Source organism: Triturus cristatus, chromosome 5_1 (genome assembly GCF_964204655.1).
Source record: "Triturus cristatus chromosome 5_1, aTriCri1.1, whole genome shotgun sequence".
Taxonomy (NCBI): domain Eukaryota; kingdom Metazoa; phylum Chordata; class Amphibia; order Caudata; family Salamandridae; genus Triturus; species Triturus cristatus.
In genome coordinates, this window is record NC_140587.1 from 780,895,660 (window position 1) to 780,913,746 (window position 18,087).

The 18,087-nt window shown below is 47.1% G+C and overlaps 1 protein-coding gene across 8 annotated transcripts in view; it reads right to left on the minus strand.

Moving 5' to 3' along the window:
- Positions 1-18,087, minus strand: part of GREB1L (GREB1 like retinoic acid receptor coactivator) — a 492,334-nt gene that overhangs the window by 159,232 nt on the left and 315,015 nt on the right. For all 8 annotated transcript variants that reach the window (XM_085605794.1, XM_085605790.1, XM_085605791.1 and 5 more), the window contains exon 13: positions 12,723-13,049. In XM_085605794.1, the coding sequence (XP_085461920.1) occupies positions 12,723-13,049 (327 nt within the window). The remainder of the gene's footprint in view (positions 1-12,722; positions 13,050-18,087) is intronic.

Below are 18,087 nucleotides of genomic sequence, written 5' to 3' on the forward strand. Positions count from 1 at the left end.
CGCTCAACATCCTGTGATTCTGGGTAAGTCATGTAATCTCCCCGTGCCTAACAAAAATGGATGTGTCCGTCTGTAATCAACTGATGCTCATGTAAAGCGCTTGTATACCCGATATCTTCGGGTCTAGTTCGCGCTATATAAAATTCTAAAAAAATATTTAAAATTGCTTCACTATTGAATTACATAAAAAATAAAAAAATACTTAAAGTACAGCTACACTTGAAAGTCTGAGTTAATTAAATACAACTTAAATGTAGATATATTACCTTCCTTATACATATATACCTTACATGTACATATGTATCTTTATATTTATTACTTTGCTTATAATTCAGCATCTCCAATGTACTACCCTACATCGCACCCTATACCTCTCGCAATATATCCTCTACCTCCACTCTGACTCATCTCAAACCTCGTTCTACTACTCTTTCCAATGCAATACCCTATTTCTCATCCTATACCACTCTCAATATATTATCTACCTCCACTCTCACTCATCACCAACCCCATTCTAATACTGTGATCCCCAAAGTAACCCTTTCTAGACACCTCCCTCCTTTACCCCTCCTTACATCATCTCATACATCTTTTATTATTCAGATCTCCCAAAGAAGCCTTTCTAAGCCCTCCCCTCTGACTCTTCCCCCTCCACCTCCCCTTTACTCTTCCCAAACCTCCTCCTATTGCTATGAACTCAAAAAAAAAAAACTTTCTAGACCCTTCCCTTTTCTATCCCTCCACTATTTCTTTTGAAACCAAATAACAGACTAACATATCAACCGCTCAAATTAATTTCATATACCAATTCCCCATTAATCCTGTTTGGGTACCGGAGTCGTGCGCTACCCGTCGAAAAGCACTTCAACACCTCATCAGGGGTGGCAAGCACTATATAAATGCAAACCCTTCACTCTTCTACCACTCCACTATCCTTTTTCAATACAAGTAACAAACTTGCATGTTCACCACTCAAATTAATTTCTTATTCCCCTACACTAACTCCCCGATAATCCGGTTTGGTTTCCGGAGTAGCGTGCTATCTGCCGAAAAGCACTTCAACACCTCACCAGGGGTAGCAAGCGCTATATAAATGCAAACCCTTCCCTCTTCTAACCCTCCACTATCCATTTCCCTAAACTAATTCACCACTAATCTTTTTTGGGTTCCAGAGTAGTGTGCTACTCGCTGAAAAGCGCTTTAACATCTTAACAAGGGTAGCAAGCGCTATATAAATGCAAAACCTTCCCTCTTATATCCCTCCAATATCCTTTTCAATCCAAATATCAGACTAACATGTCCACCTCTCAAATTAATTTCATATTTCTCTATACTAATTCACCACTAATCCTTTTGGGGTTTTGGAGTAGCGTGCTACTTGCCGAAAAAGTGCTTTGACGCCTCGTCAGTGTGAGAAAGTGGCTCTGTATATACTGTTCCCTAATAGGTACAGGGTGTACAGAGTCCACAGTCCCCCAGAGGCTGATAGAGGTCAAAGTTAGGTATGACCTTACTCTCAAAAGTGGTAGCTTGGTCGAGCAGTAAGGCAGTACCAGAGGACAGTGTAAAGCATTTATTGTACACACTCAGTCAGCAAATGGTTTCACACACTCAATAACTGAACTCTAGGCCAATGATTTGTATATATAAAATATATGCTTGTTTTATTTTTAGAACCACAAGGGGGTAAAAATATACTTTCTCAGAATGAGAGGTTGAATATAAATACTTTTGTTTCAAGCAATAAATTTGTGTAAACAGTCACAGTTGGTTGCAATAAACAATCCTATTTCCTAAACATAACAATGCCTTGAGCTCAATGGTAAATTCAGGTTATTTGTAATAAATTACTTTTCAGATTACTTTTGGAATTCCAGGTCTGGATCCTAGAACCAGCCTGGGGTCAGTATTCAGAATCAAGTGATGAAAGTCGACTTAATAACTGTAATGATTTTTAAATAATATTTAGCTATTTCAAAGGTTAGCAATTAGAAAATATTTCACAGAAAACATTCAATGGATCTCTATGGCAAGAAATTCAAATTGCAGGTAGAGTACTTTATCGTTACTTTAGTAATCCAGGACTGGGTGCCTAGACCCAGGACTGGGGTCCTTATCAAAAGCAGGTAAGTAATTTCGTTTGCAGAAATGGTACGATTTTAAAAGAATATTTCAAATTTGCAAAAGTAGACACTTAGAAGAAATTTCACAGAAAAGCAGACAATGGTTTCCTATGGGAGAAAAATGAGTTAGAAGTAAGTATAGTTGTGAACACTTTTCAGAGTCAGGGCTGGGCACCAAGATCCAGCACTGGGAGCTCACCTAGGAGCAGGTGAGTAAATTCGTTTTTGTCACTTGGCTGATTTTTGGTGAATTTTTGCAGTTTTGAAAAGTTCACACTTAGAAGATTTTTGAAGAAAAAGCCAGTCAATGTTACCCTATGAGGAAAATGAAGTTAGCGGTTTAAGGGTAAGTACTCGACTGGTAGTGTTGAAATTCCGGGCATGGACTCAGGGGTCCCCCAGTGTCAGGTTGGTACAGTTGGTTCACCCTCAGCGGTTTCAGGACGGCCGGGTGCAGAGAGAGTTGGGCCCAATGTTATCCTATGAGGGATAGGGGGGCCTTGGTTGGTGGCTGCTGTCTGGCAAGCCACGCGGCTGTGGGAGCTGGGCTCCTGGTCACTTACTCAGGGCAAGTGGGGAAGTAGGTTAGTGTAGAGAGGGCACTGCCAGGGCCACTCGGGCGGCTGGGTGCTTTTGAGCCTTAGGGCGCTCAATGGAAATCAATGGGAATGTTCCGGTTTGGAAAGAGGCTGCAGGCTCGGGGACGAGGATGTTTCAGGTGCCACCACCACTTCGAGAGGTAAGTTGGGTAGTTGTAGGTTAGGTGGGTACCCCGGGATTGGGCACAGGGGGTCGCAGGGCGCCGGGTGCAGGGGTGCCTTTTGACGTCGGGAATCTTACCCTCTGGTTGATCGCGGCTGGGGTGGCACTTGGTTCTGAGGCTGCAGGCTTCTTCCGGGATGTCGAGGGGGGTCCTTGGGTGCCGGACTCTGGGTCACAGTCGCCGTGGGGTCGTCCTCTGGGTCTTTGTCCACTCCGGCACTGGCCAGGCTTGGCTGGTGCAGAGTGTGTTGGGTCCGCGGTCCCGGGCTGGTGCCAGGGATAGCAAGTAGGTTTCTTGAGTAGAGCCTCTACTCGTGGGAGTCCCAGGGGCTTAGAGCTAAAAGGTAGCCAGGTCCTCCGGGGTTGGTGAGGTTGCTGGCCACGTGGGATGCCGCGCTGGTGCGGGTTCGAGAGTCGACAGGCCGGTAGGGCTGGGGCCAAAGCAGTTGGTGTCTTCTTCTCTTTTTAGCAGCTGCAGGGCAGGTCTTTGTTCTTCTTGCTCTTCTTGTCGTTTTTCTATCTGGAATCTGAGGAAGGAAGGTTCAGGGGGCCCCTAAATACTAGATTTAGGGGCGTTACAGGTAGGTGAAGGCCAGGGACCAATGGGTCCTTGTCCTGGGGTGGGTACACCCCCTATCCTGCCTCTCTCCTGTGGGAGGGGGGCAGTAGCCTAATCCTGATAGGGTAGGGCCTCCCATCTTCAAGATGGCGAGAGCCCGGAGATGTGCTTCACCTCGCCTCCCCCACCTGAGGGGTGGGGTGGGCAGGCTGGCACATCCCCTGTCCTTGTATGGGGTTTCCGGCCAAGCTTCCCGCCAGAGTGGGGGGTTGCAGTGGCCTGGGGAAACTCTAACTGGCGGCATGCCTTTGAAGCTTCCCTTTGCTCATCCTGGGGGAGGAGATTTCTCACCTCACCCAGGATGTGCATTGTTGCAGGCCCGGGAGAGCAGGGGCTCTCCCACCCAGGGGTCCAGCAACGTGTCTGCTGTGTGGCAGCCTGGGCAGCCTCAGAGCAGACGTGGATTGCAAGTTAGCTGTAAGGGGGCATCTTCTAAGATGCCCTCTGGGGTGCTTAGTACATTAAATCCTACACTGGCATCAGTGTGGGTTCAATGTGCTGAGAAGTTTGATACCAAACTTCCCAGGCTTCAGTGTTGCCAATATGGTGCTGTGGAGCTCGTGTTTGACAAGCTCTCAGCACCATGTATTCTTAAATGACAGCACTGCACTTACAGTGCCCAGGAAAGGACCTGGGTACTGTAGGGGCACAGGGCTCCTGCTCCTGTGCCCACACCATAGGCGTAATGCACCCAGCTAGAGGGGTGGCTGACATATGCCTTGGCAGTGTAGGTGATGGGCATGGTACACAGTGATGTGTGCCATGTCGACTCTTTGTTTTGTCCTGCACCCAGACACTCAGCCTGCAAGGGCAGTGTGTGTGTGTGTAAGGGTACAGGGCCTCTGAGGGTGGCACAATGAGTGCTGCAGCCCTTAGAGGCCTTCCCTGGTCACAAGGCCCTGGGTACCTAGGGTACCATTTACTAGGGGCTGACATGTGGCTAGGGTTTGCCAATTTGGGGTTTGTGTGGTTTAAGGAAGGAACATAGGCCCTGGGCACCTGATTGGCAGGAACCCAGGGTACACTCAATCGAAGTACATTCAGCAATTTAGCAAAAAGTGGGGGCATACCATGCAAGAAAGATGGCACTTTCTCACAGTCAGGGGTAGTAAGCGCTATGTAATTGCAATGTTTTAAAATGGCTTCCCTGTCCACTTGCACTGGTTGTAATAGGACTGACCAGCGCAGGGGAATTTCTACTCATACAGGTATGCCCTCACAGGTAATCCTTCGGCACCCTGCTTTAGGGCTGTCTGGCGTGCTGTAGGGGTGACTTACAAATATCACATGCAGTGGTAGGGGACATGGCACACAGGGATGTGGGACATGTTGCGTTTTCACTTTTGTCTGCACCAAGACACGCAGCCTTCAATGGCAGCCTTGCATATGCTTGGTGAGGGGTCCCTTAGACTGGCACAATTTGTGCTGCTGCCCTTAGGGACCCTCTTAAGTACCTTAGGCCCTAAGTACTAGGGGTACCATTTACTAGGGGGTTACCCTCAGAGGGTGCTAAAGGTTTTGTCAACTGGGGGAACAATTGTACAGTTTTGGGAAAGAGCTCTGGCAGGGAGAACCTGGTTATAAGGAACCCAGTGCACTTCCAGTCCAAATCACATCCGTTACCAGGCAAAATGTGGGAGTGACGACGTAAAAAATGGCTACTTTCCTACATAGACCACTGATGTTCTCTGGAAGATAACGAATAGTTTCTTACCGGTCGGTGTAGTTTTGCAGCTTGAAGATCTTTCTGGATTCACTATGCTGTGCATTATTCCGCGATCTTGTGGTTGGGTCCGGATTCGTAGTCTTTTCTTTTTTTTTTTTTGTAGCCCAGGTGGGCGGCGACGACCACCATTTGGTGCACCTTCCGAGACGTCGTCGTGCTTCCTGCGGAAGTCCCACCTTTGGGGCGCCATCTTCGGGTTCTTTTTTCCCCCTTTTTTTTTTTTTTTTTTAAACCCTAGGCGATTGCTTAATCCTACTTGTCCATCTTTCTGTACGTTTTCATTTCTTTGATCTTTTCCATTTCACCCCCTCTTCCTCCAGCCTCATCTTCCTGGCGGAGGTGGGTGGGTTCGCTAGTGAATCCAGAAAGATCTTCAAGCTGCAAAACTACACCGACAGGTAAGAAACTATTCGTTTTGCAGCGTGAATCTTTCTGGATTCACTATGCTGTGCATAGACTTTGTAGCGGTTTTCCTAATTTTGTGGTGGCTGGGTGGAAGATGAGCGTTGGTCGTTGAAGATGTGTTGAAGCACCTTCTGTCCGACCTGTGCTTCCTTATTCATCTGAATGTCCACGCAGTAGTGTTTCGTGAACGTGTGCACAGATGCCCAAGTTGCCGCGAGGCAAATGTCCTGGATGGGCGTGTTCGCCAGGAAGGCAACGGTGGCCCCCTTCTTCCTTGTGGAGTGAGCCTGGGGCCCCTCCGCCAGCTGCTGTCCAGCCTGTTTGTGGCAGAATTGAATAGTGAGGGCAATCCACCTAGCGATGGTGCCCTTAGTCACTGGCCTACCCATGAAGCTAGTAGCAAAGGACACAAACAGCTGCTTCGACTTCCTGAGTTCCTTGGTTCTCTCAATGTAGTGCATCACCGCTCTTCTGGCATCGAGGGTGTGCAGGGCCTTTTCTGCGTTTGTAGTCGGGTTTTGGAAGAAACTTGGTATCTGAATACTCTGATTCATGTGGAACGCCGACACCACCTTGGGCATGAAGTGTGGGTCCGTCCTTAGGACTACCCTGTCTTTGTGAATCTGAATGTAGGGTTCCTGTAGCGTTAGCGCTTGAAGCTCGCTCACCCTGCGTAGTGAGGTTATGGCCACTAGAAAGGCCGTTTTCATCGTCAACATTTGCAGAGTGGCCTTGTGAATGGGTTCAAACGGCGCCTTCATGAGCTCCGTCAGAACCACGTTTAGATTCCATGCCGGCGGCGGCAACCTTTTCGGAGGGGCCATTCTTTTGGCTCCCTCCATGAATCTCTTCACCACCTGCGAGGTGAAGAAACTTCCACCCTTTTCACCTCTGGTGTAGGCAACGATCGCTGCTAGGTGTACCCTTAGGGAGCTCGAGCAGAGGTTACTCTTTAGAAGGTGTGTGAGGTACCTCAGCACTGTTGAGTCTCTAGTCATTCTGTTTTGCAGACCCTTTTTCCTGCACCACACCGTGAATCTCTTCCATTTTGCGCTGCAGCATTTTCGTGTCGTTGGTTTCCTTGCCTCCCGTAGCACTCGCATAGTGCTCTGAGGCAATCTTAGGTGTGCGAACTCTAGGTCTTCAGGAGCCATGCCGCCAGGTTGAGGGTCTCTGGCTCTGGGTGCAGGACCTCTCCGTTTTGCATTGAGAGCAGGTCTTTTCTCCTTTCGAACCTGTACGGATTGCCTTGTGCCATTTCTTGAATTTGTGAGAACCATGTCTGCCTCGCCCACTGCGGAGCCACTAGGATCAGAGTCACGTTGCTGGTTCTGCACTTGTCGAGCACTCTGTGCAACAGGGGTATCGGTGGAAAGGCGTAGGCAAATGTCCTCGACCAGCTTATCCATAGGGCATTTCCCTGGGATTGATGATCTGGTTGCCTGGACGCGAAGCTTTGGCATTTTGCATTTTGGCATGTTGCAAATAGGTCTATTGTGGGAGTTCCCCATCTCCGGAAAAGCTTCTCCGTTTCCTGGCCATTGAGCTCCCACTCGTGCGATGCCGAGGTCTGCCTGCTTAGCCAGTCTGCCTCCACATTGTCCTTCCCCGGTAGGTGAATTGCTATCAGATCTATCCTGAGAGGTATGGCCCATCTCCAAATCTCCTGAGCCAGAGAGGAGAGAGGGAACGACTGTGTCCCCCCCTGTTTGTTGATGTAGAACATTGCCGTGGTGTTGTCTGTTTGAACCAACACCCTCTGGTTGCACAGGTGCCTCTGGAATGCCTTCAGGGCTAGCAGGATTGTCTTCAACTCGAGGTAATTGATATGGCGAACCGCATCTGCTGGAGTCCACAGACCCCTCACTCTGAGGTTGTCCATGTGCGCTCCCCATCCCTTTTGCGATGCGTCCGTGGTAATGGTCATTGTTGGGTTTGGTGGTGTCAGGCTTCTCCCTGCTGTCATGTTGTCTCTGCTCCACCAAGTTATCTCCTCCTGCACTGCGTGCGTAACAACCACTAGATCCTCCCAACTTCCGTTTGCTTGTGACCATTGCTGTTGTAGCCATTCCTGGAATGGTCTTATGTGCAGGCGTACATTCGGCACCAGCTGGATACATGTCAAGAATTCCTGTCATACAAGGGAAACACGCCCTTATGTAAACAGGAGAGCTGTTACATAACTCAAGGGAAACACGCCCTTATGTAAACAGGAGAGCTGTTACATAACTCAAGGGAAACACGCCCTTATGTAAACAGGAGAGCTGTTACATAACTCAAGGGAAACACGCCCTTATGTAAACAGGAGAGCTGTTACATAACTCAAGGAAAACACGCCCTATAAAGGGAGGAACCGGGAGGTACAAGGCTGTCGGATATTGTGTTTACACCGACGTACCTGCTTCGTGAAGAGCAGTGTTCCGGAGTGGTGCTCCAGTAAGGCAAGAACGGAGGTAGGTCGAGTCGTTACTCCCTGGGCCGTGTCTTGCCCCATCGTCACCTGTGAAGGACCCGGAAGCTCTACCGGTCAACCATTGAGCTTCGCTTTTTGACTCGGCTGAGTCCAAGCGCAGTGGCGCTTTTGCTGGTTGGAGTCGTAACTCCCAGCCCGACCAGAGACACAGGGACTGCCAGCTGTAACGCACACCAGGAGGTGTTTGCCGCGTTACAGACTCGGAAGTCCACAGGATCGATCGAGCGGCTGCTCTCGGTTCAGTCTTCTTGCTTGTGATTGGGGTATCGGTGACGCATCACCAGGAGGTGACTCCGCGTCCCGGTGCAGTCTGAGGAAGAGGTTGAGCGGCTGCTCCCTTCAGGTAGAGACCCCGGCTGGGTGTTTCCCTGACTCCTCGATTCTCCCCAACACTCTTCGTGCCCCTCACAGCCTACCGATTGGCATTGTCGGCCATTTCATTTCTGCCCTCTGTTGGCATACGCCGGGATCGGCGTATATGCAGAGGACGGTTAGGACCATCCGTGCTGTGGGCTGGTAACGTACTTAGCCTGGAGGATTCCAGTGACTATAACTTTTGTTTGTTCTTTGTATTTTATTTGCCTTCATTAAAAGAACTAACCCTTCACAAGTGGTTGCGTCCTCATTGTCGTGTCTGTTAAACGGTCCTGAGACGTTCAGGGCGTTACAATACACGACGCCATCATCCCCATCATCTTGCTCACTGACCTCACTGTCAGAGCTCGCCCCTTCTGGTAGAGCCGCGTCTCCTTCAGTAGGGCATCTGTCCTCCTGTCGCTGGGCACCACTGTACTGTTCAGGGAGTTGATTTTTGCCCCCAGGATCATCTTCACCTGCTCCATCGACGACTTCCCCCAGTGAAACGAGAACCCCAGGTTCGTGAGAGTGTCTGTTACGCGTTTTGCGTGCCTCTCGTACTTTTCGCGTGAGTTTGCCTTGACCAGCCAGTCGTCTAAGTAGGGGTAGACGTGTATCCCCTGCCTTCGTAGGTGGGCCGCGACCGCCGACAGGCATTTTGTAAAAACCCTTGGCGCCGATTTTAATCCGAATGCCAGGGTTGTGAACTGGTAGTGTTCCTGGTCGATGTTGAACCTTAGAAGTCCCTTGTGTCTTCTGTTTATTGGGATGTGCAGGTAGGCATCCTTGAGGTCCACGGTGACCATGAAGTCTCCGTGTCTTATTTGGGGCAGAACCTCCTGCAGCGAAGTCATCTTGAACCTTTGCGTTCTGATGAACTTGTTTAGGTATCGCAGGTCCAGGATGGGTCTGAGGCTCCCGTCTACCTTCGGGACCACGAAGTAGTTTGAGTAGACCCCCTTGTTGCGTTCTCTGAACGGCACTGGCTCTATGGCTCTCTTTTCTAGAAGCTTCCGTGTTTCTTCTCTGAGTAGGGTCAGTTCTTGAGCCGATCTTTGCCTTCCCTTTGGCTTCCTGTTCGGCGGTTTCTTTTCCAAATCTACGCAGTATCCGTACTGCATGATGTTCAGTATCCACTTGTCTGTGGTTATCCGCTGTCACTCGTGAAGGTAGAACCTCAGCCTTCCGCCTACTGGTGTTGTATGCTCGTAGGCTTTTGATCCTTCTCTCCCCCTTGAGGTTACTGTTTCGCGCCTCACCCCTGGGGGCATGTCGAGGGTAGGCGTCCTCCAGCGTGCTGAGTCACTTTGATGAGGGCTGGTCCCCCCCTCTCCTTCTCTGGCCACGTCCGTTCCCTCTCCCGCGAAAGGACTGGCCCCGAGGTTGGTACTGCCAGTTTTGCTTCTGTTGACCCTGTCCGTGACCTTCACCCTGCTGACCCTGCTGGAACGTCTGGTGTGACGGCCCCTGCTGGTTTCCTCCCCTACCGTAGGGTCTCCTTGAGGGGTTTCCTCGCCTCATTCCCCTCAGCTGTAGGGCCCCCATGGACCTCGCCGTTTCATTTTCTTTTTTCAGCTGGGTGAGCTTCTCGTCAACTGTTGCTCCAAACAGTGTCTCTCCGTTGAAGGGGGTGCTAAGGATGTTGTTCTGCACCTTCGGTTTGAATCCCGAGATTCTTAACCATGCATGCCTTCTCTCGGTGACCCCTATGGCCATGAGTCTTGCTGAAGTCTCTGCCCCGTCCAACGCCGTCTTTATGCAGGAGTTGGCGATGTTTTTGCCTTCATCTACTAGGTGTGAGGCTCTCTGGCGGTATTCTTCGGGGAGGTGCTTTACTAGCTCCCCCATCTCGTCCCAGTGCTGGTACTGGTGTCTATTGAGGAGAGCATTGGAATTCGCCATGCGCCAGTGCATAGCGGCGTTCCTCTCGACCTTTCTTCCTGTGAGGTCTATCCTCCTGCTCTCTTTATCAGGTGGTGGGCCCGAGGTTGCTGGTACGTTGGCCCTTCTCCTGGCCGTGGAAGCTATGATGGAGTCGGCGGTCACGCTACCTTTGATGTAAGGGGGGTCCAGGAAAGAGTGCTTATACTTCTTATACTACTTCTTCTCAGTCCTGGGCGTGATCGACCGGCAGGTCGCTGGTTCCTTGAAGGCTTCTCTCCCCTGATTCATCACGCTTTGTAGCATGGGGAGGAACTGGCTCCTCGTCTGGATGGGGAGCAGGGTCTCGAGGAGAAAATCGGCTTTCGGCTTCTCTTCGTCGAGTTTGACGCCGAAGGCTGTCGCTGCGCTCCTGACCACCATATTGTACACCCCGATGTCGTCGGGTGGCGAAGGCCTCGAAGGGTACGTGTCCACGGTCTCCTCCGGGTTTTCGGTGTCGAGATCCTGCCATTCGATCTCGTGGCTGGTAGATGGTGCCGAGCCGTAGACCGACTGTTGGTCTTCTTCCTCGGCTTCCTCGTCATAATAGGTCTCGTCTTCCTCTTCGAGATCCCTCATCAGGCCCTCGGTGTCGAATTCGTCCTCGACCTCGACGACGTCCGCCGATGAAACCGTTGGAATCTTTAATTCCTTCATCTTGGCGTCGAACTCCTTCTTCCTTTGAAGGATGTTCTCCATTTCGGCCTCGAGCCGCCTCTTCTTTTCCTCCATCTCGGAGATGCTTGCGTCGACCGTTCTTTTAGCGTCGATCGGCACGTTTCCTGGGTTGTCTTCGACGACCCTTGCTTTTCGGCGTCTTTCGGCACCAGGGAGTCCTTCTCTAAGGATCCGCTCGGCCTCTTGTCCATGGTTCCCCCTTTGGTCGTCGAAGTTTTCGGCGCCGGGGCTCCCTTCGTGGACTTAGACTCAGATTTTCTCGAGTCTACCTCGTGTTTTCGAGGTACTTTCTGTTTTGCGCTCGACGATTCTCTTACCTCGTTTTCTTTTTTCTTGTCGGTCTCTACGACCGTGAAGTTTTCGGCTGTCTCGGCGACTTTGTCCTCGTCGTCCGAAGAGAGGCCCAGATCGTAGAGCGACGGGGCCTTACCCTTGCCATCCATGCTGGCGTTGGCTCTTCTCTGCCGATCTCTCACCCTGAGCGTCTTCGGCGCGAAGGCTGAGCAGGCGTTGCAGTCCTTACTCTGGTGTTCGACCGGTAGGCAGAGGTTGCAGACCGGATGCTGGTCTTTCTGCGCGAACTTGTGGTGGCAGTTTGGGCAGAACTTGAATGGCGTCTTGTCCATTGCGCTCAGGGCCTCTGAGTGCGCATTCTCCAAGGTCGTCGAAGAAAGGGGCGCTGAACTTCCTTCCTTCGCGCTCCTGATGAAATATCTTCCTTTCCTGTGATATCTCCGATGTATTTGTCGACGAAACTCGCTTTTCTTTCTTCTTCCTTCGGTTGTAACTCTGGAGCTTCTCGATGACGATCCAGACCCAACGGCGGAAAAAAGAATCTGAAGATGGTGCCCCAAAGGTGGGACTTCCGCAGGAAGCACGACAACGTCACGGAAGGTGGACCAAATGGTGGTCGTCGCCGCCCACCTGGGCTACAAAAAAAACCCAAAAAAACAAAGAAAAGACTACGAATCCGGACCCAACCACAAGATCGCGGAATAATGCACAGCATAGTGAATCCAGAAAGATTCACGCTGCAAAACTTTCTTACCCTGTAAGGCATGTTTTTTTTCATGTCATGAATGATATACACCATTGGATGTTTTGACCTTGAGATTTGCTTTGGTATACGGTGTTTAGATATTGCAGGCTCTTTCACCCCTGACAACTTATTTTGTATCTTGGCAGTTTTTGGGCGTCTGTGCAGCTCTGAAATGTTCTTCGGCAACAGCAGTTCCTATGAAATGTGATTTATCAGCACTGATTGTTTTATTTCACTGCTTTAAATCAATCTTTTGCCTGTAAAATTCTTGAGTGATTGCCCAATAAGGTTAAAAGCCAATCTTTAAGGGACTGGTGCAACAGTACTACCTACAGGTTTCATGTAATTGGCTCAACACGATTTGTTGACTCTCAACATCCATGGAAGATCTGAGAGTAACCCTTCTTTAAGTAGACATCCACTGACTGATTTGTTTTCCAAACTTTGACTAGCTGTCCAGGCCACCATTAAATTTCAGGAATATAAAGAGCAAGTCTATCTATACCAATTTATGCTGCAAAAGTAAGAATGATCAGTGGGAACCATCAGTATTAAACAGAAGAACGTACAATTAAATTATACACAGACTCTCAACACAACAGCAGAAAGCTACTTACCCAAGACAAGCACGCAAAATTCATTGCCTCGGACCTTCGAAGAGCAGATTGCAATGACATAGTCTGGCACCCTTTGCTGATGGTTCACTTCACTGATAGATCTTAGTGTTTCAGAAATTCCCTCTGCAAGAGAGTTTTGAGTAACTACCACATGAACCAAATCTCGTGAAACACTGGCAGTCAATCTAGCAAGCGATGGTAGCTGCCCTGGTAACATGGCGATACTCTGTGCACTCATCTGAAACGATCGCTCTTTCAAAGTGAACTCCTGCATTGCTTTGAGCATGATCTGTTCAAACTCTTCCCGTAGCGGTATTTGATCAGGACCTAAATAGAAAAAACAATTGCACCTGTAAGCGAACATGGAAGATATTTCCAGCTTTCACATGAAACATGTCAGAAAAACACGTATAACTTAGCAGAAAAAATAAATGCACCATCATGCATCCTTACAAATACACGTATTAGGGCAGCAAAGTCTTTATACACACTGGAGTATGTAACCTTCAAGTTTCTATGTATGTACCTGCTTGCATGAAGAATTCTCAGCTCTCCAGGGTTCATCACAAATCCACAAATGAGCAAGTACGAAAGTAAGACAAAACATATCTCCATCACCATGGGCTACTCCAAGCAGGTGTGATTACTATGAAAGGGGCCCTCTTCTATCAACAGGGAAGGGTGTCGGCTTAGATCAGGCTCCTCCGTTGTTCCTGGAGGGCCGGATCCATGCCATATTTTTAGCATATCCCCATTTAGAAAAATGTAGTTATCTTAAAAATCTGACATGGATCCAGCCCTCTAGGACAGGTTTTGGAGAACCCTGGCTTAGATGGAAGGAACGCTCTGGTAACACCTGAAGCAGATGTGATTTTGCCTGTTTGTGTGATCCGGGCTGCTCAGTATGTATGAAGGAGACTTCAAGCAGTGAACATGGTCACATGGAGGTCAGTTTTGACGCAAACATTATTAGACACAAACATTATTAGTAAATCGTTAATGGGGACTCAAAATCAGGACTTCAAGGTCAAGCCAATGTTGCATGGAGGCTTTAAGTGATTTTTGTATTTCTTTAAATAAAAACTAACACTTGTAGCCAGTGTTTTACTTCTTTGCTACTTTGCTAAAGAGGAGAATAAAGAATGTTTTGACTCTCCAGTTCATTCCAAATCCAGTTTGCATCACTAAGTGAAAGAGCTGATCCTGTGTTAATAGCAAGCTGTGGTTTATTGCTTCATTAGGAACTAAAACATTTTCCATGTAAGGAATACTTTTGTAAATGCTCATGTTCTAGTAAAGTGTCTTTATTTGTAATTTGTTATCAGCTCACTTTTTTCTCAGTCTCCTGCATCAGACGTTCAGTCTAATGCACACTGAGCACACAGGTTATGTGATTGCTATAGCCTTGACTCTACACTAAAAAACACCATTGCTCAACCGTCCATACACAGAACCCATCCATCTACTTGCAGAATCATCAACGTAGCAGTCTGGGCTGCACAGCTTTATGTCTTCTTTAAACAAGTGCAAGAGGAAAATCCAGTTGACTGGTTGCAAAAGGTCTCAAGCGAATACCTAATGAACTGAAACAGCACTTTTTTGGGAATCAGTTCTGGAATCCATTGGCTTTAAATTGCAAACTTTTTCCCACTAGCCTGTCTTGATTTTTCTTCCAGACATCATTTGCAACTAATGAACTGGAATTTCGAGAAGGAGTCTGAAAAAGAAAACATTATTATAATCCAGGCGCAAAAAGATGCTCTAATTATAATAAGCAAAGTAATGAAGGTATTCCATGGTATCTCATACTGCCACAAGGCCACAGGTATCAACGTGAAAAGAGATGGGTAAAGCTAGAGACCAAACACGGTCTGTGCAGACAATATGGACTGAAATGGGAAGATTTATTGAAGTATGCGATACGGACTGATTGATAGAGTTCCCAAAAGAAAACCAGAAATCTATAAATCGTAGGTTTTCTCCTATAATTTGTATGACTTGAGACTTTATAGCGAGTTACAAAAATCCACTCGACTACATGTGGAAAACTACAAAAATCATAGTTTCACACGCACATGTTTAACCCTATACTGCAACATGAAAATTCTGCCATATTTACAGTAGGAACGGCCATTTTGTAGCTGAAGTAAGAAGGTTATTATGTGATGCCAGAACAGGAAATGCCCTGGACTCTTACTAGTAGTGAAGAATCTGTCCCCTAGCTCCCGATCTAGTTTCAACACAGCATGACACATGTACAGAGCAGATGTTTATAGAACCATGTAGAAGACCATGCATATCAGACATCCACTCTCCTCCCCCCAAAGATATCTCCAGGGTAATTTCACATGGAAAGGAGCTCCTTATTGGTAGTTTTGAAGCTCAGAATGAGGAAAACTAATCTCTAAGTAACTAATGGGAGTCTGAATGCAGTGGTAAAACCTGCCCTGTGGTATAGCTATCTTTTTGGGCAACTTTAGCCATGAAAAATTACTATGAAAACTAAGAACGAGTACCCAAGTCTACACAGAGCCAACATGCTCCATGTGCTGTTTCAATGAATGATATTCCGGAAGTAAAATATTAATGTACAGAAACTAGACAACTAGAGAATAGGACAGACATCAACGTTTATGAGAGAATGGGCTAGAATGTCTGCAGGTGTGTGTGAAGGAAAACAAGCAGGAGTATTTGAATCCTATTGGGTTGAACTTCGTCAGTGGCACTTAGTGGAAATAGTACAAATGATTGGCCTCTTTCCGGTTCCCCAATGCAAAATTTTGAAAAGCAAACAAATGTTGATGTGTATAAGTTTAATATTAAAGGCTAGGAGAGTTTGTCTTATTCTTGCACCAGTGATTTGTATCACCCGTACTGGTGCAGACAGACCTAGTGGCGAGTGCAGGTATGTTGCGCACCTCTCTACAGAGCCCTCATCAACATAGAGTAAGTGGGAAGCTTCTGAGGCAGAGTATCACCCAGAAAAAACAGGAGTGCATTATCAGAACAAATAGGTGCACGAGGAACTTTTAATCCTAAATTCCAGTGTGTTTTTACAGCCACACACTCCAGTTTAATAGACAAAAGACACGAACACCATCCCAGTCTGATCCAGAAGTAGTTGTAGCTTGTGGCAATAATTGAACCCTTTTGACAAGTCACACAGATTGCGGCTGCTGCATGACCGGTGAAATGCTACCTTACAAAGAGCAGTTTCATATTTTCTTCCGGATTTAGGTAGCCTTTGCAGCTCTGGGAATCTATCTTGTTGAGCTGAGTCACAATGGTATAAGCCATTATGAAGACAGAAACGTGAACTAAATGTAGCAAAGAGCTAGGTTAGGTTAATTTTAAAATGTTACCGGATGCACATGTACATCCTATAAATGTTAATATTGCCGTAGCTAAGGTAATTATGATTTGATAACCAGCATCAAAGTGCACAAGAACAATCAATGTAGACATCACAAGGTTGCATTACATTAGCCTTCGCTAGTATCTAACCACATCTCCCCATTACTTCAGTGGTGACACCACCCTTAGCCAACTGTAGTGGCACTGAGTGTGAGCGAGTTAATGACTTTGCTACATACACAATGTGATACTGGAGCATAAAGCTACAACATAAATCCTGGCTTTGCAGCACAAGGGCTCGAATAGAGACTGCACAGGTGGAGGGTGAGGGGACTGAACTAGATGCACATGTGCACTGCTTTAAGGTCGCGGCATGTGTGTGCCTGATGTGCAAGCACAGGAACGAAGAACAAGACTGATGCTATGTGCACAGATAAACCCTTGCTGGAGGAATCAGAAGTCTACAAGACATTTATTTTTTAACCAAACCCTGAGGGTTTGTGGTTGGGCAACGGTAGCATGGTTTTAAAGTAAGCACTAACCGTGCCCACACTACTAAAATACCCTGGGATAACCATTTCAAACTCCCCTGGGTGTCGTCATAGGGATTTTATTCTTGAACGTCTTGCTTGGTCACAACCTACATACTTTAATCAAAGCACAACTTATTGCCTTAGAGTTGCTGACTTTGTGTCTTGGTTTTGCCTTTTGCACAGTAAAATGAAGAAAGGCAGCCACCCTCTAAACAAAATTTAACCTCAACACAGCGGAGTGGATAGGTGGGCAATGGCCCTGGTTTGAACTGGATGAGATAGTTTGAAATCTACTCTGCTGCCAGCCCCATCTACATTTAGTAGCGGAAACCCAAAATCAGACAAGAGCACCATGTTTCAACAGATCAGCTAGGCAACGGCCTGCATTCACCATTCTAAACTTACAACCAAAAAGTGGTGCTAGAATTCTAAAGCCATCATCCGTGAAAGGCAAAAACCCTTTTACACAGTACTTCGCTACAAAAATGATAACTCAAAATGATTAAAGAGTAAATACGTTCATCAGCCAGTGTGTTGATGACTTTTACTGGTTGCCTGGGGAAGTTGCCTTCAGAGGAAAAACACAGAGGAGGCTACTGTGGCCCCTTTACCACCAGCCCCCAATGGTAAAGCGGAATGTTTATTGTGGCCTGAGGCTACATGGGCACTTAATGGATGAATCAAGTGTCTCTTGGGACTGACTCTGAACTCCGGCTAAAGGTCAAAAAAGTGAAATTAGTTCATTGATCTCCACCAACACCTCAATAGACATCTGTCATCATGTAACTGGAGGTAGTAGCCCCGGGAATAAACACGAGAGAATGTGCAGAAGAGATGAAGAAAATAAAGAGGAAGCAAATACTTCCGCAGCACCAATTTAACCTAAGGCTGCGTCAACCTAGCAGCTATCGGGAAGGTAAGCGGGACTGATCAAAAGACAGTGGAGCAAAAAAGGCCTTCACCACCAGCATCATTTCTATGGGTGCCAACCAACATGCGCGGAGAAAATATTTCTGAAGTGCCTTTAATCACTCCCAATATAAAATTATTAGGCTAAGGTACACAAACAGAACACTAAAGAAATTAAAGAACAAAAGAAAGAGCAATAATGTAAAAAAAAATTTTTTTTTTAAATCAACAAAGAGCAAAAATTTGGCACTTTATGAGCTGCGGCTATTCCTCAATCAGCATATTACTTTATCAGTCCATAATAAAAGCCTAAAGCAAAAATACGTATTATTGAAGAACTGCCTATGGAAACAATACAATATTGAAAGGAGAGTGACAACATATCAGTATACAAAATAGGGCAGTGTAGCTCATTAAATAATGGATTCCTGCCCTTTCTCACTGCCAGATAGGAAAATCACACAGATACAAAACAAAATGATGGGTGCATAACAAAAAACAAATTTATAAATATAGAATTTCTACTGTCTTCAGTAAGAATTAGAAGATATTACCATGATCACAAAATA